General features: G+C 40.1%; 1 protein-coding gene across 1 annotated transcript in view; it reads left to right on the top strand.

Annotated features, from left to right (window-relative positions):
• Positions 1-26,848, top strand: part of MAST4 (microtubule associated serine/threonine kinase family member 4) — a 608,649-nt gene that overhangs the window by 192,264 nt on the left and 389,537 nt on the right. Inside the window, exon 3 of the mRNA XM_043488941.1 lies at positions 11,129-11,253. Coding sequence (XP_043344876.1) covers positions 11,129-11,253 — 125 coding nt within the window. The remainder of the gene's footprint in view (positions 1-11,128; positions 11,254-26,848) is intronic.

The raw sequence follows: 26,848 nt of genomic DNA, 5'->3' as shown, positions 1-26,848 counted from the left end.
CATATTGTCAGGGCTAAATTTATTTTCTTGTGTCTGCCTAGCCAGATCATTTCTCTGTTTTTTGACAGTACTGTCTCAGGCCCCTGCATCCCATTCAGGCCTGAAGGGAGAGCTGAAAGTAAGCCTCTTCCTTGTTTTTTAACTCCTTGCTGACCTGATCCCTGGGGGGTAAAACTTTTGAAAAGAGAAAAACAGTACCATTTAAAAGTCTGTTTCTCTTTTTCTGAATAAGAACACAGGTGGAGTCATGACCACTGTGTAAATCATTATCACTGCACCAATTTAGGCTTGAAGAAGAATTTTTTGAAGAATTCGTTTAAGGTACCTTCAGTTCAGTTCAGTTCAGTCGCTCAGTTGTGTCCAACTCTTTGCAACCCCGTGAATCGCAGCGCACCAGGCCTCCCAGTTTACAAGTCCCTGTGAAGGAGACTTATGCACTCACATGCACACGTGTACACACAACATTGCATCCTTAGTTTTTATTTAGTGTTGCATAATGTAAGATGCACCTGCATTTTTGCCCTAAAGTACTCTAGACAACAGTGAGCATTACGTATGTCATTGCCTTTTTATGAAAACCTCAGAAACAAATTGCTCTAAGCTCAGAACAAGGAAAGGGGGGTTAACTTGGTCTGATAAATTTGAATTATTTCTTTTGCTGAGTAGTGAGAGTTGGGTTTCTTACTGTGCTTCTGTCTTTGTTTTGGTTGCCAGGAATCTCAGTGCAAAGTATTTTTATTGTTTTGTTTTCACACCACTTTGCTAGCTTTTGTCTGCACTGGTATGTAGAAATAATAGAAAAATAATGGTAGGTGATACTTGCACAGACTCGGAGCAATGAGTCCCCCATCTCCAGTGTACAAAACAGGGAGATGAAGTTCACAATTCTTTGTTGCATTCACATTCCATTTCGAACCATCAGTTTCACAGCCACACTTTCACTCTATCTTTCCTGTTACCATCTAACATTGTTCTTTTCTTCCAGGGTGGATTACTTTTAATTTTCTATTATTGGTGTACCTATCGTCCCTTTTACTACTTAATAGATTTCCTTTTTCTGTACCCTCATAAAAATCCTCCTGCATTGCTAATCCTAAGTGTTCAGGAAATAGGGTCACCAGATAAAATACATGACATTAAGTTAAATTTTAATTTCAGAGAGATAAGGAATAATATTTTTAGCACAGAGGTGGCCGGTGTAACGTTTGGAGTATGTATATTCAGATTTATTTGCATTTCAGTTTACTTGGGCATCCTATATTTTTCTAAAATCTGGTAACTCTATCAGTAACTACAGCAAGGGTCTGTCCTGAGGCTTTTATGAGAGATGTTGTCTCATAGGTACATGCATGGTAGAAGAGGCAAGAGGCTGAGGCCTTACACATGGACATTAGTACACTATCCTTTCTCATGTCCCACTTCCCTTCCTTTATTTGGAGACAGGTCACTTGCAGACAGGACCATCTTTGTAGACAACCATAAGTGGATCTGATGTATCAGTGTGTGAAAGTCTGTGTGTATATGCCCACTGCCGATCTTTCAGCAGTCACACTGTTCTCTGTGAACTCAAACAGTAGGAAATTAAATGCATTTAATGAATGACTGGAAGGAAACGATCAGGCTCTCAGTCTTGAGAGATGACAGTTTGGAGGATGATTGGAACAACCAAATGGCTACCTGCCCCCAACCTGAGCCCCAGAGCACAGATTTCCTCATAAGCATGCATGACTGAATTCCCTAAAAAGGAATGTTAAATAGGCTAGTGATACTGTTACTTTAAGACATGAAGCACTGACCCGGGAATTCAGGGCTACGTAATGTCACCTGAACTTTCAGAAGAAGTCAGGGGCTAAATAATTGACTAGAAATAGAAAGGCTGAATTCCAACCCTACACTGGTCATTAATTTCCAAGCAGTGCTTGAAGCATTCATGAGGCTAATCCTGGCTTAAATTTCTCTCTTCTTAAAAACAAGGGCAATGCTATGTTTCGCAAGGCACTAAGTGACTTGTTAGAATTTAATTTGGGGTGTAGGGCTATAGTTTGGATGACAGTGTTTCCTAAATCCTATTGCTTTTAAACCAGCTAGAATAGACATCAACTTTCCCAGTAAGGGTTATAGAGTCCAGGGGTCCCCAACCTCCAGGATCTAATGCCTGATGATCTGAGGTGGAGCTAATGTGATAATAACAGAAATGAAGTACACAGTAAATATAATGCACTTGAATCATCTCGAAATCATCTCCCCCTACCTCACACCAGTCTATGGGAAAGTTGTCATCCTCGAGACCAGTCCCTGGTGCCAAAAAGTTTGGGGAAGACTGATTAGTCCTTGATTGAGATCTCCCATCCCAGAAATAGGGCATTTTAATAAACTGTCATTTGAAAGTGCTGGAGGAGATCTACTATGCAGTATTTGGAGGGAAATTTTACAGTTGTGTCTTAGATTTTCTGTTTATTCATTAACTAGTATCAACAAAGATTTTTTAAGACAAGAATAGTATATTCTTTAGGAAGCATGCATAGACATTCAGGAGGAAGAATTTGAATTCTGTTTGGAACAAAAACCAACATAAAACTAGAAACTGTTCCAAAGAAATATATTTGGAAATACACTGGTAAGTGAATTAGATTGAATATAAATGTTTCCTTGTAAAAATATAAAACTTGTTAGGAAATTTGGACTTGTCTGGAAGTTTTTGCTTAGATTGTCATATGGAGTTTATTTTGTCTCTGTGGCTGCCTTTGTTCTTTTTGTTTCTCTTGGAAAGCTCTCGATCCCCAATTCCTCCTTGGCCTCTCTCATAACTGTTTAGATATAGGGCAGTTGTCAGAATGTTTACCATCTCAGGATGCCAGTGACATTTGGGTGTGTCAATCAAAGCATCTTAGCATGCAAAGGAATGTTACTGAGTAGGATTCTTAATTTCTCCAAAAAGTAAGTTACTGAGTACAAATTGTTCTCATGTGTACTCACGTTCATCAGTTTGCTTTGGAAACAGACAGTATTTTGTAGTGGTGTCAGATCCTTTTGGAGAAGGGTTTTAGAAGAGAAAATCAAAGCCAGGAGAAGTGACATGATGTTTTTGTATCGTTTTAATGCTGCTGAGCCTTTTCACTATTGTTATGGTTACAAAACAAACAGCTGAACCCCATTTGAATATGTGAGGTAATGTTGTTCAGTTGCATCTGATTCTTTGCAACCCCATGGACTGCAGCACACCAGGCTTCCCTATCCTTCACCATCTCCTGGAGTTTGCCCAAACTCGCATCCATTGAATTAGTGATGCCATCCTTTATCGTCCCCTTCTCTTCCTGCCTTCTGTCTTTCCCAGCATCAGGGTCTTTTCCTATTTGAGGCAACAGGGATTTAAACAAAGATGGAAAAATCTGATCCTTGGGAGAAATATAAATGAGAGACAGAATGGAGAGTTAATATGCACAGACATAAGTATGTGATCCTGTAAAAACTTCAGTAGGTTCTGTGTACTAGGTGCAATGTGGGACTACAAAGACAGATGAGATACGGTTCCAGCTGACTGAGTTTCCAGTGCAGGAAAGCACACTGTGTACAGAAATAAATGGCACTCTATACACAGGCAGACCATAGAAGCAGGTGGTTGATGGGGGAAGGTAAGGCTAGAAGTGCCCTGGCTATGGATTCAATGCCAACGATACCAAAATGGGTAAAGCATCTTGGAGGGGACCTGAGCCAGCACTGAACACATAGTGTGTGTCTTCAACACCACACTGGGCACTTGACATGTGTTACCTACAAGCATCCCCACCTGAGGGCTGGGCATGGAAGCTCAGAGAGGGAGTCATTTATCAAGGGTTTCCAGTGAATAAATGGTGAAACCCGGGTGCAAATCCCTGCCTGATTGGTTTCCCACTCTGTGCTCTTGAGCTCACTTGGTGAATGAAATAAGAGCCAGATACCCCAAAGGGCCCTGAGCTGCAGAAAATCTGATCCAGTTTGAGGATGACACTGAGGAGGAGTGCCCTTTGCAGGAAGAGTTGTTTAGCAATGGAAAGTAGAGAGGGTAATAAGCCATTGTTTATTGTGGGCCTTCTGTTTGCCAGATGGTCTAACAGGCTCTCAATTTACATTCTATGTCCTCACAGTCACCCCAAGATGTTGGTCAGTCATGTCCATTTTACAGAGCATTTATGGGAAATTGAGGCTTACAAAGTTAACAAGGTCATGCATCTACTGCATGGTAGTAATTAGGCTTTGAATTTTAGATTTGAGCTTTATGACTGGAGCCAAAGGCTAGTGGATTTGAATTCAGCCATTTCATTTCATGAGTTTAAAAATTAAAAGTACAGTTGACCCTCAAACAATGAAGTGGTTGAGGATGCCAACCTTCTGCAAAGTCAAAAATCCTCATGCAACTTAAAGCCAACCCTCTGTAACCATGGTTCCCTCCAGCCATGGTTCCATATCTGCAGATTGAACCCTTCAGAGTTTGGGCAGAACTGTAATGTTGATCATTGAAAAAAAATCCACAAGGAAGTGGAACTGTGCCATTCCAGCCTGTGTTGTTCAAGAATCAGCTGTCTTTCCAGGAACCAGAGCGGGCAGCCAACATGTTCGAATGGAGTGAAATTTTGGAAAGGGTTGGACTAGCTGGTTGAGAAGCCAGAGTATGATAGGGGAGAAGGAGATGGCTCTTATGAATGTGATTATTATTTTAAAAAGAGCAGGATGCTGGTCCTCCAGGGGGGGTTTAGAAAGGTGGAGAGAATGCAGAGGAGGGTGAGGAAGGAGAAAGACGAAGAGAGCACGGGGAGCTGACAAGTAGTTTTAACAGCTGCTCCACATATCCGCAAAATGACTCTGAGAAAAAATGGTTCTATTTATTTGCCGTTTCCTTCCATATATCTTCCCAACAGCATTCATCAATATCTGTCATTTCCCAGGGGGTTTAGACATGTCTAGCAATTCATTCTGCTGAATTATATTTCAATACGAGGATGGAGGGAGGCGAGACTGCAGATGTTCACTCTGACCCGTGCCTGGAGTCACTCAGACACCATGCCCTCCCGGCTCCCGGGTGCCCTCACTCACACCGACACTGCAGGCCATGCTGCTTGCTGTCAGATTCTTATTACCATGTTCTCATCAGGGTAGCTCTACTTAATACTTCCTTAAAAATCAATTTGAAGTTGTCATGTTAGCCTTTGGTCTGTACAGCTAGAGCTTACAGTCAAACCATTATGTATTTTTTGATAGGAGTTTTATATCCAGACAACCACCCCGTGAAAGGTGCAAGCGGGAGTCGCTGGCAAGGGCTGGCTGTCACTGCAGGATGGGAGAATTTGCTGGGTGTTGGTCCATCAAGAGGCAGCAGTCAAGTACTAAAGACAAGAGGAACCCCGAAGCTTACTAAGCTCTTTTTTGTGTATTAACTCATATGATCCTAATATCTTCCCTTATTAGAATTTGGTAGTCTCAGGAGATGAGAAGAAATATTTCTCCTTTCAGAACAAGTTAAGGGAAAAGAAAAGAGGCCAAGTGTATTTCTCTTTAAATGTAGATCTGAATTGTTTCCATTTAAAAATAGACCCTGTGTTGGCATTTTTGCCCTTTTGTCATTCAACGGTGAGGGTAACAGGGTGTCTCTTTGTGACTGGGGGTGAAAAGACTACTGTACTGTTGAGTCATCTTGACACATTTTCCAAAGTTACTTTTGATTAAAAACTGCAGTCGGCAGTGGCAGCTTGAGTTGCTGCTGCATAGCCTTGTGGTTTGTCCAGGGGCTTTGATTTCTGTAGATGTGTATTGTTCTGGTATTTTTCTGCAGTCCCTGGCTCTCTCATGGTATGGAAATAGGCTTTAGAGACTCCTTGACATATTTGTCATGGACCTATTCAGTCTGGGCTTGCTGTATCAGTTAGTATCTGCTACTTGCTCTGCTTGCTACAAGCTTCCTTTTGAAGTGTCCCCCTAACTTTGTCGGGTTTCCCAGGTGGCGCTAGTGGTAAAGAACCCGCCTGCTGATGCAGGAGACATAAAGGACGCAGGTTCTAGCCCTGGGTCGGGAAGATCCCCTGGAGGAGGGCATGGCTAATCTACTCCAGTATTCTTGCCTGGAGAATCCCATGGACAGAGGAGCCTGGCGGGCTACAGTCCATAGCATCCCAAAGAGTCAGACGTGAGTGAAGCAACTTGGCGTGCATGCACCTTGTCACCTCATCAGGTCCGTGTGGTTAGTAATGTTGCCTTGCCATTCTGAGTTTAATATAGAATGCTTCTGATAATATTCTAAGAAGTGAAACTGGGCATCTCTGGTGGGGTTGAGTCTTAGTAGCAAAACAGGAGTTGACTGCTGCATTGGGAGATCAATATGAAGCAGACCTTGATACTCCATTGGCATCATGGTGCTGTGACAACCAACCTTCCCAAAAGTGTGTGTTCTCTCTTCATTCAGCTTTCAGTTCCTGTCAATGGAGATCCCTGGCTAGTAGGCAGTAAGGTCTTCAAGGACTTGGGGTCATGCCTATGCTTTGGACTTTTCTTGTGTGAATCAACACACACTTTTTTTTTTCTTTTTAAGGCTAGAATAGCAGCTCAATATAGGAGTCAGTGAACTTCAGCCCTCCCTGGTCACAAGTCTGTTGGTTTCTCAAATTATATTTATTTATGCCATTAAGAAGAATGATTTAGCAGCATTGTCAATGCTGTCTAGGTATAGTTATTCTTTTGCAGTGGGGACAAGAAATTGGAAGTCAGTCACCCATGTGAGAGAGAAGATGAAAGAGACCGTGTCTCTGTGTTGCAGCAGCCCAGCTGAAGATGAATAAAGGGAGCCTGTAATTGCCTGTGAGAACGGCAGTCACTATAATGCGGGAACCGATGTTTAGGGCTGAGCAATGGGGCATAAAAGAGGAATATCTTGATGATGATGATGGAGTGCACTGTAGGGCGATGGCTGCTGACTCATGGACTCTGTCCAGGTACTGTCAGTGTCTTAGCACAGTCTTTAAGCTCTCTCCATTTTGAAAGTTTGGAGAGGTCTTGAAAAACAGTATAATTTGTGAAAGCAGGTGCTGATGGAGTTCACTGTAGATACCTTCTTTTGGACAACACAAGGACTCCCTCATGTCTTCCTATATACGGTATGATAGCTTTAGCTAGGCAAGGGAGGGTGTGTATGTGTATGAAAATATACATAACAAAATTTGTTATTTTAACCTTTTAGACTTTATAGTATATTAAGTATACAGTTCAGTGGCATTATTAAGTACTTTCGTATTGTTGTGCAACCATCACCACTATCCATCTCCAGAAGTTTTTCATCAAATTGAAGCTCTGTACTCATTAAACAATACTGTCTCATTCCCCTCCGCTGCACCGCCCCCTCCAGCCCTCCAGTAACCAGTGTTAAACTTTGTATCTCAATGAATTTGACTATTCCAGGGACCTCCAATAAGTGGAATCATATGATATGTTACAATACGTGTTCTTTTGTATCTGGCCTATTTTACTTAGCATGCCTTAAGTTTCCTCCATGTTGGAGAATGTGTCAGTTTCTCTCCTTTCAAAGGCTAAGTCATAATCCATTGTTTGTATATGCCACATTTGGTTCCTATCCTTCCATTCATCCATCCATAGACACTAGGGTTGTTTTCACCTTTGAGCTACTGTGAATAATGCTGCTTTGAACATGGGCTACAAACATCTGTTTTGGGTCCTGGCTTTCACTTTTTGTGTGTATATACCCAAAAGTGGAATTACCAAGGGCGGTTTTAGTAGGCAGCGGGAGGGTGAAGTGGTAGATGTGAACTTTCTGGGGGCTACTGTGGAGCTTCAGTAGATGCTCAGGTCAGCAGCAGCCTGGTGACAGCCCCAGACGAAAGCTGACGGATGAGAGATGTGAGCCTGTGGCCCCATCTGCCTGCCTGTGGCACCAGCACAGCGCCAGCTCCCCACTGTTCTTTTGGTCCCAGCTCTTGCCTCTGTAATGCTCACCGCATCCTCCTTTCCTCCCTTCTATGGCTCCCCTGCCCCTCACCAAAACCCTCGAGAGCAACACCTGGGCCACCTGATCTTCCCTTTCTTCCTGGTGGCTACCTTACAGGTTATAACCTTAGAAATTATCAACAAACTTTGCCAGCATTCTTATGTATAACTGAGCACCAGAAGCCATTTCTCAAGACTGCTTTGTTATATAGAGTTCCTAGGTCTATTTTCCCTTTACTGTCCTATTTGTAGTCAAGAGAAGTAACCCAAAATGTAAGACCATGGCCTGACTGCTAAATCTGTATTGCATTTCAGGTGATACGGAACTTACTGGAAGCTTTTAAATCTAGGCAGGTACCATTATTCTCTGATGCCAAAGTAGGTCTCCAGAGGCTATATTTAATTCTTTATATAGACATTCTGCTGAATTTGTTGCTGACCTGATATTTTCCTACTTCAGAGGGATACTTCAAGCATTCATCTTTGAAAGCATACATCTCATGTTTGAGGACATGTGTTTATGGAGGTCTTGCTTCTTGTTTTTTTTTTTTTTTTTTGAAATTCAGGATGAAAACAAAGGAAAACTCATGCCAAGAAAAAGACCATATGTAACCTAGATGGAACCAAGGTACAATCTGAGTCTTAGTAATGTACTTATTTTTGTACATAACCTTAAAAGGTCGCACATCTTTCTACTCTCTGTTGAGTAAAGACCCTGTGACCAAAACAGTGACAATAACCAGTATAAAAAGTCCATTCCAATAACCCACACCTCTGTGGTTGAAGCTTGACAAATTCTTGTTTCAGTCTGGCCAACAGATTTCAGCTTTAAAATGGACCTCTCTTTATTGCCTCTAAATTTCTAGTTATGTCAGTAGACAGTACCTAATAAAGGTTTTAGTAAGCATATTGGAATTTTAGCAGTGTGTTTACAAAAAACATAAAGCTGATCAAAGTTCCAGTTGTAACAACAAGCTTGATGCAGCATTCAAACAGAGCAGCCAGATTGCTAGGCAAGCTCACCTCTCCTACAACAGAGTGGGAATGGTATTATCCATTAATTTTCCACCCTGTGCAGCTGAATAATGCATTGACAGATGCTAATTTTCTTAAATCGTAGGCAGCAAATGATGCATGAATACAGCAGCAACACACTTTTCAGAGGCTCTTGGTAGTCATCAGAAAGAAAATTTGTATAAAGTTTGATGTAATCACTACCAACTATGGCACAATGTTGATGCCTTCTAATGACTGCCTTAAATCCATCTGTTGTCCTCTTTTCCCTATTAACACTAATGGGGGTCCAGGCAGGAATAAAATATCCCATGTGTTGTGCTATCAGACCCTCCAATTTGTAACATTCATATGATTCCTAGGATGAGACTAGGAATAACAACATCTAAAATCTAACCTATGACAGGATAATAAACATTATGTAAATGCTTCCTAATTTAATTATTTGTTCCAGTGGCTTAACAAAATTTTATTTCTTGCTCACCTTGCCATCGCTCATGTGTTGCATAGCTCTTTGTGTTTATTTTTTTAAGTTTATATTTATTGAATGTTCATTATATGATGTATTTTCTTTTTTTGATTTTAGCACCACCCTGTTTACCCCTGTTTTACAGCTGAGGAACCTGAGGCTTGGAGAAGGTCATGAATAAGTGATGGAATTAGTCTGGGGGGTCAGAATGGGCAGTCAGCATTTTTGTATGTAAAAGACTATCGTCTTGCCATAAAATATGAATTTTCACATTTAATATGGTATGTGCATGCATGCTCAGTTGTGACCTACTCTTTGCGACCCCATGGGTTGAAGCCCACCAAGATCCTCTGTCCCTGGAATTTTTCAGGAAAGAATACTGGAGTGGGTTGCCATTTCCTCCTGTAGAGGATCTTCCTGACCCAGGGATCAAACCTGCGTCTCCTGTGTCTCCTGCGTTGGCAGGTGGATTCTTCACCACTGTACCACCTGAGAAGCCCATTTAATATGTTAATATATTTCAATTTATTTCAATAGTTAATATATTTCAATATATTAATACATATTTCAATTGTTATTATATATCAATAGTTATTAACCAGTGGGTGCTTGTGAAGTGCGTGCCTAAGGAAAGATATGGGGTTTCTTTTATAAGGAACACACCTGCTGGGGAGAAACTGGGCACAATGTCCCTTCTGCTGCAGGGTCACCAGGCACACAGGCCACAGTCCTCACGAATCTGGGAGGGATGAAGCTGGAGGCCCCACACATGCGGCCTGTAGAGGAAAATCTATGGATTGGTTACTGTCTTTTCATTGTCTTCATGTGTTTTTGGGAAAGAAGTGCCCACTTGTTCTTTCATCATTCAACAAATATTTAATGAGTACCTGCTATGACCAATTACTGTGCTACAGCAAAATATCAAACAGGGTCTCTATTTCTACTGAGCTTCATTACTATATGAATATTCATGCCCATCCTAACATGAAGGTGTATATCTTATGTGTTGATAACTTGTCTAATCTGTGTACTGAAGAAGTAATACAATGTGAGTTGGTTTAGCTGTTTCACTTTTAAAGACATACACATATATATGCGAGTTTAAGGCTGATGTAGATTGCTCAGTGAGCCTACAATGACATTAATGGCCTGCTTTATGCAAATAGGTACCATCATCTGTCCTGTGGACACAGCTGGATGAGCACCAGTAGCTTCAGAGACAGAGAAGCTGGGAGAAAAGGGCACCAGCCCCATTTCACCTTGAAAGGCTCCCAGCTCCTCCTTCTGTCCGTCATGATCTTCGTAGACACTTTTCTAGTGCACTCCTATCTCACTTTCCATATTAGATGTTTTAAAAGTACATTTCTCAATGCACATGTTTATTTCTACAATGCTGAGGCTTTGTATGTGTGTGTTTATATATATATATTCTCAACTCCTCCACATAGTAACAAGACCCTTCGTCTTGCCCTACAAATTGCGGAGATGAAGAGACTTACCTGGGTTTATGTGGTGACTTCGGGTCTAAACTTAAAACTGGATCTCCCGACTTGAAACAATCTGCTTCCGGCTGCTGTGCAGTATAATTGTAATGTACGGCTGAAATGGTATATAAGGATTTCTACAGAAGCACTGCCTTTCTGCCCACTTCTCATACTGCCTTCTTTTTATCCCTGACAGGCAGGTATCTCCTTCCAAACCCGGCTGCGGGGCAAGCCTGGGCAACCTCTGCGGAGACGTCCAACCTCGTGCGCATGCGCAGCCAGGCCCTGGGCCAGTCGGCGCCCTCGCTCACCGCCAGCCTGGTGAGTGTCCCCGGGCTCTGTCTGCGGTTGGTTAGGTTTGCTCCGTCTCACCACCAAAGTAGGGACGTCTAAATTTATTGAGTTTATTGTTCTAGATATGAACTTAAACCTATATTTAATATTAAGCACAGATTTAACACTGAAATTTTTGATTTCCGGCGTGCTGGTTTTTACCAGATCCTCCCCCTCAACCTAAGTTGGAATATTTTGTAAACTTAACTCTGTCTGAACTTTTCCCTTGAAAGAAATGAAAATGGTTCTAAGCTTTTTAAAAAAAAAAAAAAAAAACTTATTTGAAAATAATTTCAAACTTACAGGAAAGTTGCAAGAATAAGACAAATACAGTGCCAGCCGATCCTTTGCTTGGGTTTAAGTATTAACTCTTGCCTATTTGCTCTACTGTTTGTTTTCTCTCCCCGTGAATATGTATACACACTCACATAAACTGTTTTGAACTCTTTGAGAGTAGGTTATATATATCATGGCCTTTTGTTATCACAGGTAACTTCATTAACTTTATGCATGAAAGAAGTCTTTTATCTGCTCTGCCATCTGTATTTCATTTTTATCAATTGTCCCTATACAGTATTTTCCCTCCTTCAGTAGAGGATCCAGTCTGGGGTCATGTACTGTACTGAATTATCCTTTAATCTGGAAACTCTCCCCAGTGTTTGTCTGCCTTTTATGACACTGACAGTTTTGAAGACTATGTGACATCCCCACCCCATTTCTTAAAGGAATATTCCTCATATTACAATGTCTGGTGTGTCTGATATTTCCTTACAGTGAGCTTTGGGTTTTGCATTCCAGCCCAGAATGTGACATTGGTGATGTTGTATCCTTTCAGGTCATGCCATGGGCAGGTGATGGTATGTCCATCTGCCCATCATTATGATGTTAGTTTTTTTCACCCAGACAAGGCATTGGCCAGTTTCTCCACATAGTTAGAACTTTTCTCTTACAGTTAATAAGCCTTTGGCAGGGGGACACTTTGAGGCCATCCAAGCATGTTTCTTCTCATCGAAAATTTCCTTTGGATTCCATATTCGTTGGTGATTCTTGCCTGGATCCTTCTCTTCTAGAATCATTGAAAATGGTTATTATTTTCAGCTCCAGCACATTCTCTACACCTACAGGTTAGCACATGGCATAAATATTTATGCATTTGTTAGCAGCATGGGCTCCTACACTCCTTTTAAAAAAAAAGTAATATAGACTTTTATTTTTAACCATGATGCTTACTAGAATTTTGTTTTCCAGTGGTACCATTACTTTTCAACTTTAACCTTTAGCACAGCCTAGAGGTCTATACAGGTTGCTTTTGCATTAGTGCTGGGGTTTTATGGTATAGGAATAGATTTTGAAATATCTTTTACTGATGGTGATGCAAATGATATGTCAGTGCCTTATAATTTTATACATTGATAATAAATTATGTGAGATATTTGGAAATCATTCAGTAATGTAGAGAGATCTGATTTAGGTCTAACCTCTAATCCTGCTTTTGTCGTTAGGTAGCTATATACATTTAAGCATGTTGCTAAGTTTCTTAGATTTTATTAGCTCATTGGCAAACTGCAAGACGAAACAACCTATTAAACAGTCTCTGGAATTCAGCATTGAAATTCACTGTTTCTAGTTTCAGAATCACAAAGATTCAGAACATACTGGATAATTATCCCTGAAAAGTTTCTTTGAGGATATTTTATGACTTCAAAATTGACTATGATCTTTAAATCAAAATGTATCTTCTCAGGAAAATTTGGGGACTTATTTTTAAATAAAGTTCAGTTAAATGATGCATTTTAGCATTTTTCCCATCCCATCCCCAAGTTCAAAGTTACTTTTCCTTCTTGAGAAATTTTATTAAAAGCTTATTTTACTGTAAGCATTTACTTTTTAAGGAAAGAAGAAAATTCCTCACAATCAGTGATTTTATTTTTTTTTAAACAGAAGTGCTTTGGGGGCCACTACAATATTATTCTTACATGTAAATAGATATGTATGTTTATTGCCAAGTAATCGTCCTAATTAAAACAACACTGCCACAAAGTAATGTGTCTAATACTGGTAGTTATGTACTCAGGATAGAAACTGATTGATTCATTGATAAAACACATGTCAGGTGACCTAAGATATTTGGAAATAAGATACAAAACCAAGGAGAATAGCATTCTTATCAGAGAGTCCCTTATCAGCTTATTTACCCTGCAAGTATTTATAGGGCTTAGGAGCAAGACTAGAGAAAAACGCTAAAATACCATAAAAAGCAAACTTAAAATAGTACCTGGCACCAAGCAAGCCTCAAATATTAGCCAGAGTAAAAATCATGTGTGGCACCAAAGCCAGATGGTGACTAACCATTTACTACTGGACAGTGAAGGTTTAAAATGTCAACCTCATCATATCTTTTCTTCAGAGGTTTCCTTGCTTCCTGATTGTTGTCTAAGGAAAACCACTTGCAGGCTGTTTGCCCATGTCCTCTGTCCCCCACCTTCTGGCGCATCATGAGCAGGAGCAGCCGGAGGAGAGCTGCCCGGCAGAGCCCCGCCTTGATTTCCTTGTTGTCCAGCAGCATGCTCAGGTCTCTCTGCCGTGTCACTTATTTCAGTATGTGACTCAGTATGCTTTCATGACTTTGCCTGTCTTTTTGTGCCCGTTGCAAAGTCATTCAGGTTAGTCTATGTTTCTTGGATTGGATTATATCTAAATTATGCCGATTATACCTAACAGACTTGGTAGAGAATGATGCTGAAGGAGTATTAATGTATATCTATTGGACCTTTTTCTTTTTCCTTTCTAGCTCCCTTTTTCTTGTCTTCAAAATAAGCCTTATGAAAAAAAAAAAAAAATAAGCCTTATGTTACTGGAAGTGCATTGCACAGTAGAATATGAGAGTTGTTAGTTGCTCATTCGTGTCCGACTCTTTGCAACCCCACGGACTGTATGTAGCCCGCCAGGCTCCTCTGTCCTTAGAATTCTCCAGGCAAGAATTCTGGCCTGGGTAGCCATTCCCTGGGGTTGAAACCAAGTCTCCTGCATTGCAAGAGGCGTTTTTACTGTCTGAGTCACCAGTAGAACATGCTTCATTCTCATCCTCTCTCCTGGCCGCGATAAGCCCCTTTGCCCCCATCTTAGACCTGTAAGTTGACCTTCCTTCTGACTCTTAGCGTTTATCAAGGCCCACCTTTGTTTTAGTTCTTTGTGTTTATGCCTGATATCCCCCTGCTAGATTGCACGTTCCTTGAGGGCAGAATTCCTGTCTGATCTGACATTCTGCTCCTCACTGTTCCTAGCACAACACCTTGCATATAGGAGACATTCAGTAAATAATATTGATGGAAGGGATAATCATTGGTGGGAAGTGACAGATTCCTTTAGTTGCAAGGCTAGAGTGATGATGTGATCCTGTATGCTATAATGGGTGTCTAATTAAGACCATCTATCTGAAGTATTTTTGGTTTTGCTGTCTAGTGCATCTTATAATTGTGATTAGCCTCAAAGTCTATGTAATGGACCAAATCCCATTCAGTTGTAAAGAACACGCCTGCCAATGTAGGAGACATAAGGGACATGCGTTCAATCCCTGGGTTGGGAAGATCCCCTGGAGTAGGGCATGGCAACCCACTCCAGTGTTCTTGCCTGGAGAATTCCACGGACAGAGGAGCCCGGAGGGCTGCAGTCCATAGAGTTGTAGAGGGTCAGACACAACTGAAGTATACAGGTGCGCTATTGAAAGTTCCATATCAGCTGCTGACAAAATACGGTGACAAAATGAAGAAATTATCACAGTCCATATTCAAGGAAGTTCCCTTAACTTGCTTGTGAGTAGTCATGCAGTCACATTGGTTTAAGTATTTTGTTGATTCTTTGAAGAGGAAAGTTGAGGCGACACATATGTTCAAGTGTGGAAAAGTTGGTAAAATCAGAATCAATGTGGTTTATGTCTAAATGACAGGATTACACTTGATATCACAGTTTTATGTTCAACACAACAATAGAACATGTGGAGAAAGTTAGACCCTCAGTCTGAGAGGCAGTCATGTGTTAGTAAGATATAAATGAAGGCCGTGGTTGGGGCGGTAGGAGTTTCAGTAAATGCATGACCTAGTGTGATTTAAATGCCATAGGCAAGCTTCAAGGTAATGCTAACTACCTTCTCAAGGAGGAGATTAATTCCTAGCCGGAAGTATCTAGTTTTCCTTGGCAATGCTAAATGTAGTTGTGTTCCTTCTCCCAGACACTTTGGGCATTTCTGATAAATGGCACATTGCCAATTCATCCTAGGCAGCCTGGTAGCTGGCAGAATACACGCTCAGCCAGTGTCCGCCTGCTGGGGCACCAGCCGGGAGCGCTGATGAAGTGTCAGATGTATACCTCGTATACATTAATCTGAAGAGGGGAAAACTCATTTCCCCATTTGCTTCCTCCATCTTTCTGTCCGTCCCCACACACATGGGTAGTTTATCAAAGAAGTCATAGTCGTCAAAAGCAGGGGATTTGTACTGATGCTGCTTTCTGGTAAGAAAGATGGAAATTTCAGGAGGCAAAGCAGGACCCGGGGTAATTTTGTCCATAGGAAAATAAGGTTGTAAGCCTTGGTGATTAAAGTTTAGAAATGGTATATGTAACCATCATAAGAAATAATCACTTCTTTTGTTGTTTGGAGTGGTAGATGGATGGCAGAAACACAGTGAAGATTAGTTTCCAGTATTTTCAACAGTTTTCTTTTGGATTTGAATCATGTGGCTCATCTGTTTTGATTTTTGTGAGCATCCCTGTCATATTTTTTCTTATTGAGTGCTTCCTTGACCATTCTGTTTGAAAATCTTTTCCTCACTGCATGCCACACACCCCACTTTTCTCAATAGCTTTATCTCCTTCCAATACACCACATAATTTGCTTATTATATATCTCCTATTATTCTGATGAAAAATTCTTGAGGACAGCTACTTTTTTCTGTTTTACCTAGTGTTTCCCTGGGGCCTAGAACAGTCCTTGGCACATAATAGGTGCTCAGTGAAGGCTTGTTGAATGTAAAAGTAAATATATTTCCTTTCTTTACCTTTTAAGTGCCCTAGAACAGACTCTTGTTTATTTTTTGTTTTTAATCTGTATTTTACCTTTTAGGTTTATATTGTTTAACCTAATCAAGAAGATATTCCTCAAGCCAGAGAGTAGTTAATTTTGGAAACTCTGTTCAGGAATTAAACTATAATTATTCAGTTGGGCAATGAGAATGAGGGGGGGGAAGCGGAGTGTTTTAGAGATCAACTCCAGTTTCTACCACTTATTGGCTGTATGAGCCTCAGTGTCTTCATCTGTGAGGTAGGGTTAGTGGATCTAGTTGCCTCATAAGTTTATAATGAGAAATAAATGAGCAAATTCTTGTGTGCTGCTATGCACAGCATCTGTGACTCAAGAAGTGCTAATGCCAGCATTCCTGGGGTTGGTAGAAAAAAATATTTCTTGGGGGTTGTCAGTTGGACTTAGCTGAAGTGGCATTCTCAGAAGGGAGGAAATCAGATCCTTTACTTTGAATAGGAGTTTCACCTTTTGGTCCTTAGCTTTTTGCATGCCTGTGGATGCTAGTGGTTAAGAACCCACCCGCCAGTGCAAGAGACAGAAGAGATGTGGGTTCGATCCCTGGGTTAGGGAGATCCCCTGGAAAAAGACACGGCAACCTGCTCCAGTATTCTTGCCTGGAGAATCCCATGAACAGAGGAGATGGGCAGGCAACAGCCATTGGGTTTCAAAGAGTTGGACATGACTGAAGCAAGTTAGCACAGGACACTACAGACCAGCTTGTAGTTTCTTTCTTCCTCATTTTCACTCTAAATTCACCAACCCCACAAACTGAAAGTTTTTTTTCTTTTTTTGAAGAACAGTTAACTGTTTTGAGGGGTGGAAGTACTTTCAAATATTGTTTTTCAATTTTTAATATTAGGTTAAGTAGTATAATTTTATGTTTCTTCAGTGGCCCTCTTTTGACACTATATCCATTTCTTGTAATGGAAAAATTATGTTTCATGATGTATTATAAATATTAAAACCAAACTATTTAAACTGTAATATATTCAGAAAGCCTTAATGAATATTCATCTTTTCCATTTGCAAAAGTGCATTATGAAGAGTCAGGGAAAATTCACTAAACGTATGCAAAAGTGCATTTTTCCTTTTAAATTCATGCAGAATGTACCGACATAATGTCAGCATTTATTTAGGGTACAGACTTTATTTGCAGTCATTTAATATTATATCAATACTTCATTGGCCTTATAACTCAAAAACAAAAACCTGAGCTGAAGTCCAATTAGTTAACTCTGAGAGAGTGTCTGTTAAATATTGATGTAGGAACTATTTGAATGCCCTTGGATAAATTGCTTAACAAAAGGTGTAGAATACAACGTGAATTAGCATTTCTCCTTAGCCATTATGACTCAATTTAAAGGCTGCATAATATTCCAGTGTATGGATTTCTCACAATTTATTATACTATTTCCCCCTTTAGGTTATTTCCAAGTTTTACCCATTGAAAATAATGGTAATAAGCAGGCTTTTAATAAGTCTTTGTTCACCTCTGGTTGTTTTGTCAGGGTAGATTCTTGGAGGGGATTAATGTGGCAGAGGATATGAACATGATATAGGTTTTCCATACTCTTGCTAAATTGTTCCTAGGAATACCGTACAACTTTGTGCTTCCGTATATTGAGAAATCGATATACGGCTTCCCAGGGGGCTCAGTGGTAAGGAATACACCTGCCAAGCAGGTGATGTGGGTTCGATCCCTGGGTCGGAAAGATCCCCTGGAAGAGGAAATGGCAACCCACTACAGTTTTTTGCCTGAAAAATCTCATGGACAAAGGAGCATGGTGGGCTACAGTCCATGGGGTTGCAAAGTCGGACACGACTGAGCATAGACATTATAGCAACTGACTGAGACATTACATCTCTTTATATTCTGGCCAGCAGTCAATATTTCCCAAAAAAAAACCCACTCTGAACTTCCCAAAAAACCAAGTTTGCTGGTTTGTTAGGTGAAAAATAATTACTTTTTTAAATGTATTTTTTTCTTTTTAGTGAAGTTGATATAGTTTTTGTACATGATGAACTCTTACGCCAAAGTCCCCCAGATAAAGCAAATATGAAATTAGGGTTATCTATGTTTTCTCCTCCAACTTCTTCCTTCCATTCCCTAAATCAGCTCACCAGCCTAACTACTGGTAACCTGTATTGCTCTTGGGATACAAGAACTGCTGAGTGTGATTACAATGTACGTAGCTGAAGGCATTATTCCACAGCTCAGAGTTTTTTTCATCTGGAAAATAGTAATCTCAATTGTGAAATAGTGCCTTCAGCTGTGGACATTGTAATCAAAGTCTCAGGAGTGCTTGTATTCCGGGAGTAATACATCTCCTAGTTATTGCCCTCTGAGCTAGGCTCTATTGATAGTAAAGGGATGAATTTTTGTAACTTGGGGCTGAAATAGCAGTAGGGACCCCTGAGCAGGTTCTTATAGGTCAGGCCTAATCCATGAAGATAAATCTCATTGTGGGCTCACCTGGGCCTATCCACAGAGTAACTGGTTTATCAGGAGTCTGTTAATCAAAGATCGGCTTAAAAATGAACTGTAAAATCCTTGCTGTAATCCAACTCTTGCTTCTGTGAAAAGATACTCTAAATGTGCATCCTTACTCTAAACATGCCTGGGTGCCATGAGAGTAATTAGCAGGAAACAGGTGAAGTGTATTGTGATTCAGTGAATGAATGAATGAAGAGCTACTAATTATTTGGTGGGGGAAGAGTTTTTTCTGAAATTGAATTACAGTCAGAAGTAGTCACTTAAAACTTTCAGCCCCAGTTTGCTCTTCTTTACATTTTGCAGAGGTTAAAAAAAACTTCATTCCTTTATGTATTACTTCCTGGGAAGGACAGAATGCCTGTTGGAGCGGCTTTCTGCTTGGGTGTGCCTGAACAGACTGGTCAAGTGTGGGCTTCTTATCAAAGGTGTTTGAGAGTCCGTGAGATGGATGGCACCAATAAATATTCTATGGGATTTACAGCATGGAAATGCATGGTCTCAATATATTAATTGCTGACCATCATAGAGGGGAGCAAAGCAGATTGATAACAGCAATACCTTGTGTGTGTGAAAGAGGGAGAGAGAGAGATCACAGGCTTTGCTTACTGCCCACTTTCCCAACTGCTATACCTATTTCAGTACTTGACCAACCTGCCTATTACGCATGATGAGATGATCCAGAGAATGGAGAGTGCTGGCAGCCCAGCTTTCTTATCCTTACGTATCTTTAGCACCAAGGGTAGTTCCTGGTATGTACTGTTTAGTACTTAGATAATGGTAGTTTTTTAAGAAATGTTGAGGAGGTCTTCTCTCTGTTTTTTTTTTTTTTTTTTGGATGCACCACATGGCTTGCAGGATCTTAGTTCCCTGACCAGAAATGAACCCAGGCCATGGCAGTGAAAGCCCAGAATCCTAACCATTGAGCGACCAGGAAGCTCCCATAAGGAGTTCTTAATTCAACTTTTGATAGTTTCTGATGCTGGGAAAGATTGAAGGCAGGAGGAGAAGGGGATGAGAGGAGGAGATGGTTGGATGGCATCACCGACTCAATGGACATGAGTTTGGGTAGACTCCGGGAATTGGTGATGGACAGGGAGGCCTGGCGTGCTGCAGTCAATGGGGTCATGAAGAGTTGGACATGACTGAGTGACTGGACTGAACTGAACTGATGCTCCTGTTCTGCTTCTTGAAGCCCAGACTAGTTGAATGGTTGGGCTGTCAAGAATTTGATTGGGTTGTGTGTCTGGGGAGATGATGGTGAAGGTAAAGGTGGTGAAGTATTCATAGCTGCCATCTTAGAAGTGTCCCTTGGTACACTGGTGGACAGGTACCTCTCTGGTGGACCCCTTGCCTTGACTTTTCTGCTGTCCTTTTGCCCCTGTGGTAAAATTACAGCAGTTAACTTTTTGCTATCTTAGTGTGTTGAATGAATTCTACCATTAGAAACCAAGAAACTCATAGTAATTAGACAGTGCTTTGGGGGAGGGACGGTATTGGGATGTAACATTTCCTTTCTTGGGAGAAGTGAAAAATTATTATTTTAATTCATGGACTTCTTAGGAAGGTCCTGGTTATTGTGGCTTTGGAAAATCTAACATACTTCAGTATCTTTCCTTCTTTATTTTTCTGTAATACTTGGCTGGTTAGTTAAGAATTAGCAGTATTGGTAATTATACTTATTCCTAGATTATTAGCACCCACAGTATCAATCTGTGGTACTGGATTCTGAATCGGTGTATTCTTTATTATGCTCATTAATCAGTTAATTGATTATTAGTGGAGTCTTGAGTATACAGCTGGTATTAAAACCCATGTAGAAAGATGTCACACATGGTCTTGAGTTTTAAGCAGCTTCTAATATAGTTGAAATGAGGCTTCTGAGAAATTAGAGAACAAAGTAGAAGATGATTACAGGCTGGAGAGTTTGCAGTGTATTCCTAGGCTTTTAGGAATAATATAGGCTGCAGGTTCTGGAAGGTTTTGGTTGGGCAAGCTTCAAGGCATAGTGGAACTATGTACATAGTAGAATGGGGTGAGGAGTGTAGATAGAGTGAACAATGTGACATGGACAGTGATTTTTAACATGGGCAGTTTCTTCTTAATGTGATGTTTCTAGCATGGGTAGGGAGGCAAAGGACCACATGAAAACCTGGAAACTCATGGATATCTGTGATAGAAGGATTTCTAATTTAATCTGAACTGTAGGAGATCACCAGGATTTGCACCATCTTTTAGTGAGAAAAATGTCTGCATGAAGTAGCTGGGGAGCCTTCAAAGATCCCATCAAGTGATGCCTTTTTCCTTAGGAAGTTTCTTGGGTGGAAAAGCTGTTACCTTCAAGCACTTTAGTCCTAAGGAAGTAGTCTTTGTATTTGGTAGATTCATTGACTGGATGTTAATAATAGCTTAAGGGATTATGAGATTTTTTTCTTTGTGATTTGACATACTATTGGGGATTTCATTTTTAAGAGTAGAGCCACATGACAGGTCCAGCTTAGCTATTTATGATATAATAAATACATTATTTTATTGTTCAGGGCAGATCAACCTCCATTTAAAGAAAACACCTAAAGAACAGGTGCCAATAAATTGAGCTGAAAAAAAAAAAACAAACTAGGAACAAACCTGACCAAGAAACTGAAATACTGACATACTGAGAACTATAAAACATTAATAAAGGAAATAAAACAGGATTCAATGAAATGGAAAGATATCCCATGCTCTTGGGTTGGAAGAATAAATGTTGTTAAAATAGCAGTACTACCCAAAGCAACCCATAGATTTAATGTGATCCCAATCAAATTACCCATGACATTTTTCACAGAACTAGAACAAATAATCCAAAAATTTACATGGAGCCCTAAGAGATCCATATTTGCAAGGGTGAGATGATCTGAGAGAATAGCATTGAAACATGTACGTTACCATATGTGAAATAGATCGCCAGTCCAGGTTCAATGTGTGAGATAGGGTGCTCAGGGCTGGTGCACTGGGATGACCTTGAGGGATGGATGGGATGGGGAGGGAAGTGAGGGGGGGGTTCAGGATGGGGAACACATGTACACCCATGACTGATTCATGTCAGTGTATGGCAAAAACCACTATCATATTGTAAAGTAATTAGCCTCCAATTAAAAGAAATTAATTTAAAAAAAAGAGATCCATATTTGCCAGAGCAATCTGGGGGGTGAGGGGAAACAGGAGATAAAACTCTCCAAGACATCAAACAATACTACAAAGCTACAGTTATCAAAACAGTGTGGTACTGGTACAAAATCAGGCATATGAATCAATGGAACAGAGTAGACAGCCCAGAAAGAAACCCACACACCTATGGTCGATTAGTAGTGTTAGTCGCTCAGTCGTGTGTGACTCTTTGCGACCCCATGGACTGTGGCCTGCCAGGCTCCTCTGTCCATGGTCAATTTATCTATGACAATGGAGGCAATAATATACAGTGAGAAAAAGATGGTCTCTTCAACAAATGATGATGGGGAAGTTGGACAATCACATTAAATCAGTGCAGTTAGAACACACTTCACACCATGCACAAAAATAAACTCAAAATGGCTTAAAACTGTAAGCATAAGACATGACACCATAAAAACCTAGAAGAGTGCATAGGCAAAACATTCTCTAATATAAAATATACCAGTGTTTTCTTAGGTCGGCCTCCCAAGGCAATAGAAATAAAAACAAAACTAAGCTAATGTTACCTAATCAAGCTTACACTGCAACAAGATCAAAACCAGTCCATCCTAAAGGAAATCAGTCCTGAATATTCACTGGAAGGACTGAGGCTGAAGATGAAACCCCAACGCTTTGGCCACCTGATATGAAGAGCTGACTCATTCGAAAAGACCCTGATGCTGGGGAGGATTGAGGACTGGAGGAGAAGAGAGGGACAGAGGATGAGATGGTTGGATGGCATTGAACTTGACTATTCATTGAACATGAATTTGAGCAAACTCTGGGGAACAGTAAAGGACAGGGAAGCCTGGCATGTTGCAGTCCGTGGGGTTGCAAAGAGTCGGACATGACTTAGTGACTGAACAACAACAGCAGAGATCATCATACTAAGTGAAGTAAGTCAGACAGAGAAAGACAAATGCCATATGATGTCACCTGCATGTGTAATCTAAAATATGGCTCAAGTGAACCTATCTACAAAACAGAAACAGATTCATAGACACAGAGGACAGACCTATAGTTGCTAAGGAGGCTGGGAGAGGAATAAACTGGGAGTTTGGTGTTGATAGATGCAAGCTATTACATTTAGAATGGATAAACAACCAGGTCCTACTGTGGCTAGCACAGGGAACTGTATTCAATACCCCATGATAGATCATAATGGAAACGAATATAAAAAAGAATGTGTGTGTGTATATAACTGAGTCATTTTGCTGCACAGCGGAGATTGATACAACATTGCAATCAGCCTATACTTCAACTGAAGAAAGAATGGATTCTGGGTAGCAGAGAGCATTTCTACAAACCTCTGAAAAGACAAAAAAGCTCTAGCTTCAGTTTTGGTAATCCTGACCTCATAGTAGGACTGATTGTCATTCTAAGCCCTAGTGCTTCTGCAATTTGGCTTCCTTAGATCCCTAACTTCTGTTTCTTCTTTCTTTTACCTGTGTTCTTTCCTCTTTAATATATTAACAAAATATTTCTTTAATAGGAAATTTTTAGTATGTGTATAAAAATTTAGTGTGTATAGGAAATTTTTGGTACATATATATGCTTCTAGAACTCCTGTGAAATCTCTTCATTACATCTATTTGCTTTTCTTTTATTATCTATACCTCCTGCTTAACACATATAGGTGCTCAGTTAAGTATGTTTCTTTCTTAGTTTAAGTGTAATTCATTTGCTTTTTATTTTCTTTTTTGTTCCTATACACAAGCAGTGATGTTTTAGTCTGTAAATAATATGAACCAATCATATCATTTTTTCTCCCTTTGTACATAGCTCTGATCAAAAAACCATTAAGAAACTTCTACACTTTCCCCATTTGCTGGAACATCCATCCCCTTGAGAGATTCACTTGATGGAGGGTCAGGGGATTTCTCATCTTCAAGTGCTTCTAAAGTTTGGCAAGATAACTAGGGCAGCCGTCAACTACCTATCACTCATTCCCCAAAGGTATTAGATTCCTCATCTCATGCCCTTCCTTACTCTATAAAGAAAACACCTCTCTATGCACCTCCCTTCTTTCTGCCAGGCCAATACCTGTCTGTACCTTACCATATGCACTTCCTCTTCCAGGGAGCCTTCCCTGATGTCTCTCCACATCCTCACATTAATTCCCCTTTGAATTGTGGATGTCCAAACCAAAGCATTTATCACTTGAAACTGTAGGGGTCTCTCTGCTTGCCTTCTCCCACTTCCCTCCTCATCTCCAAATGGTCTGATTGCCTAAAGAGCCCAGGAAAATGATCTATAGCTGATAAAGATGTAAGCCTAAAATATTTCATTCGATGGGCTATTAAAAATGACACTAGGTAAAATATCATGTATTTATATTAGGTTTTGCCCAAAGGACCACTCTACATTTTAATTGACCTTTGAGAGCCTTGCTTCTGAAAATAAATCCTGAAACTGGAGAATTTTATGGATGCAATAGACCTTGGGTCAGCCCTTTCCCCTTGCCCAAAGAGACTGTGCACTTCGGTGGCCTTTATCTAAATTGTGATCAGTTTTTACATGCACTTGATTTAGAACTTAATTACTGTAGGCAGTTTAGAGTCATGTTTAAGAGCGTGGACTTCAGAAGCCAGGCTGCCTGGGCTGGCATCTGGACTGTACCATCTTGACCATGGAACGCAACTTTTCTGTGCCTCTGAAAAAAAGGAATATTAGTGATACCTATCTTAAGATGTGGTTGTTGCTAGAATCAAGTGAGATGGTACATGTTAAGGTCCTTGGAACACACAGGAATAGAAAAACAGTGTTAACTGTTTTCAGTTGCCAACTGAACAACAATGTTGCCATCTTGTCCAAGAGTAGAAAACTGATGTATTTACTAAACCAGGAAATTTGAGTTTTATTGAATACATATCTGCAGTTTATGGTTGAAGGAGTTGATGAAGCTGGACTCATAAAGATAAGTTTCTCTGATTGTTTTCAGATAACTGCAGGTCTACTATGTTTTATGCAGGATAATTTGAAAGGCACGAAGCTTGTTTGAAATGTAAAGTTGTAGGGAAAGGATAGTGTGTTTTCAACGTGAAGTATTCTTTTAGGAATGATGTCACTAAATAATAAAAAAGAAAGCATCCAGTAAAAGAAACTTCCCTTTCATTTTTCTCATTGGATTATACAAAAAATTCATGAGTCATCTTTTTATATCAGGTATACAGTTTGCATCCTTTTGGGTTGACATTTTATGTCCCGTGTAGCAATGTGCCTGTATGTTTGGACCTTTAGGGTACTAACTGCTTTACAGAAAATATGACTAATGTTGCAATAATTTATTTGCCATTGCCAAATTTTGCTATTGTTTGTCCACATGTAACAAAGTCAGAGGATGCCTGCTGGGCCTCTAATATTTTTGCTGGCTCACACCATCAATAAAACATTTTGAGTATGCATCCCCTAATGTGTGACTATGTTTTAAAATGAATTACATGTAGGTAGAAGAGGTACTAAAAAATAATTTACCAGACCTGTGAGTCTTCACTGGGAAATCATTAGAACATTTACTGTAGGTTTCAGCAGGGGCCTGGAGGCAGCTCCCTTTCTCAGGTGTTAATCATGTAGCTGCCACATCATGGAGAGGTCCAGGGAGTCTTGGGGTAGGTGATGGGAGAGGTGGGATGTACTTGGAGTGCTTGAGGCAATGGCTATTTGGCATCCTGTAAGGAAGTATTTTGGGGCTTGCTTGGTGGCTCATATAGTAAATAATCTGCCTGCAGTGCAGGAGACCTGGGTTTGATCCTTGGGTTAGGAAAATCCCCTGGAGGAGGGAATGGCTACCCACTCCAGTATTTTTGCTTGGAGAATCCCATGCACAGAGGAGCCTGATGGGCTACAGTCCATGGGGTCGCAAAGAATTGGTCACCACTGAGCATCTAACACTTACACTTTCAAGGAAGTATTTTAGCCACCAGCACTGGTGCATATCAGCTGAGTGTCAGCCTGATTGCCAACTTATGGACTAAAACCAACAAAAAAGAAGAGACATAGAAAACAGAAACGGGTACTCTAATTTTTTTCCTAAACCCCATTTGATTATATTGTGTTCCCCCTGAAGTACCCATATTCCAGTTTGTAGATTCTTGGAATAAACTACAAGGTCTGCCCTCTAAGCCTGCCAGGGTGGCGCTTTATTGATTAAAGAGTTTTGAGTATTCATTGAGGTTGCCTTTTCTTTTTTGGAAAGGTTTTTTACATTTCACTTATAAATGAAAGGAGTAGCAGTTCTTTGTGACACATGTCATTAACTGCTACTAAATTGACACAAATGTTGACAGTTATTGTGTGAACTGCTTCAAAGCTAATTATGTTAATTAGAATGTTACATACCAGTAATTGTATGTATTCAAATATTATACCATCACTTTTTGTGTTTTCTCCTCCAGATGTAAGACATTCATTTATTTGTTACTTGAAAAGCTGCAGAATTATAGCTAAGATAACAAATAATTGCTGGCAAATAAAATTAATTCTTAAGAAATATGCTTTAATTGGTTAGCTGTGTAAAAGACAGAAACAAATGTTAGCATGTGAATCATATAAATTAGAAACATTGCTTATGAAATCCTTACTTTGGGGGCTTTTCCTTTAAATAAGCCTTCTTATTGCAATTAATATTATAGTTTTGTTTATGATCCTTAAAAATATATTTGCTTTCAGTACTTCTTGGAGTTCTAATTTAGCTTTCTTATACATGTTAGATGATTTGCAATTTAGATTTTAATTTGATTTTCATCCTTTAAAATGCCATTTTTTTTGTGTGTTTCATTTTTATTTAAAGCATGATTCCCTCTGTATTCATGGAAGTTAGGCAT

This window comes from Cervus canadensis, chromosome 16 (assembly GCF_019320065.1).
Source record: "Cervus canadensis isolate Bull #8, Minnesota chromosome 16, ASM1932006v1, whole genome shotgun sequence".
NCBI lineage: Eukaryota > Metazoa > Chordata > Mammalia > Artiodactyla > Cervidae > Cervus > Cervus canadensis.
Note: the sequence above shows the minus strand (reverse complement) of the source record. Positions and strands in the feature narration are given on the sequence as shown.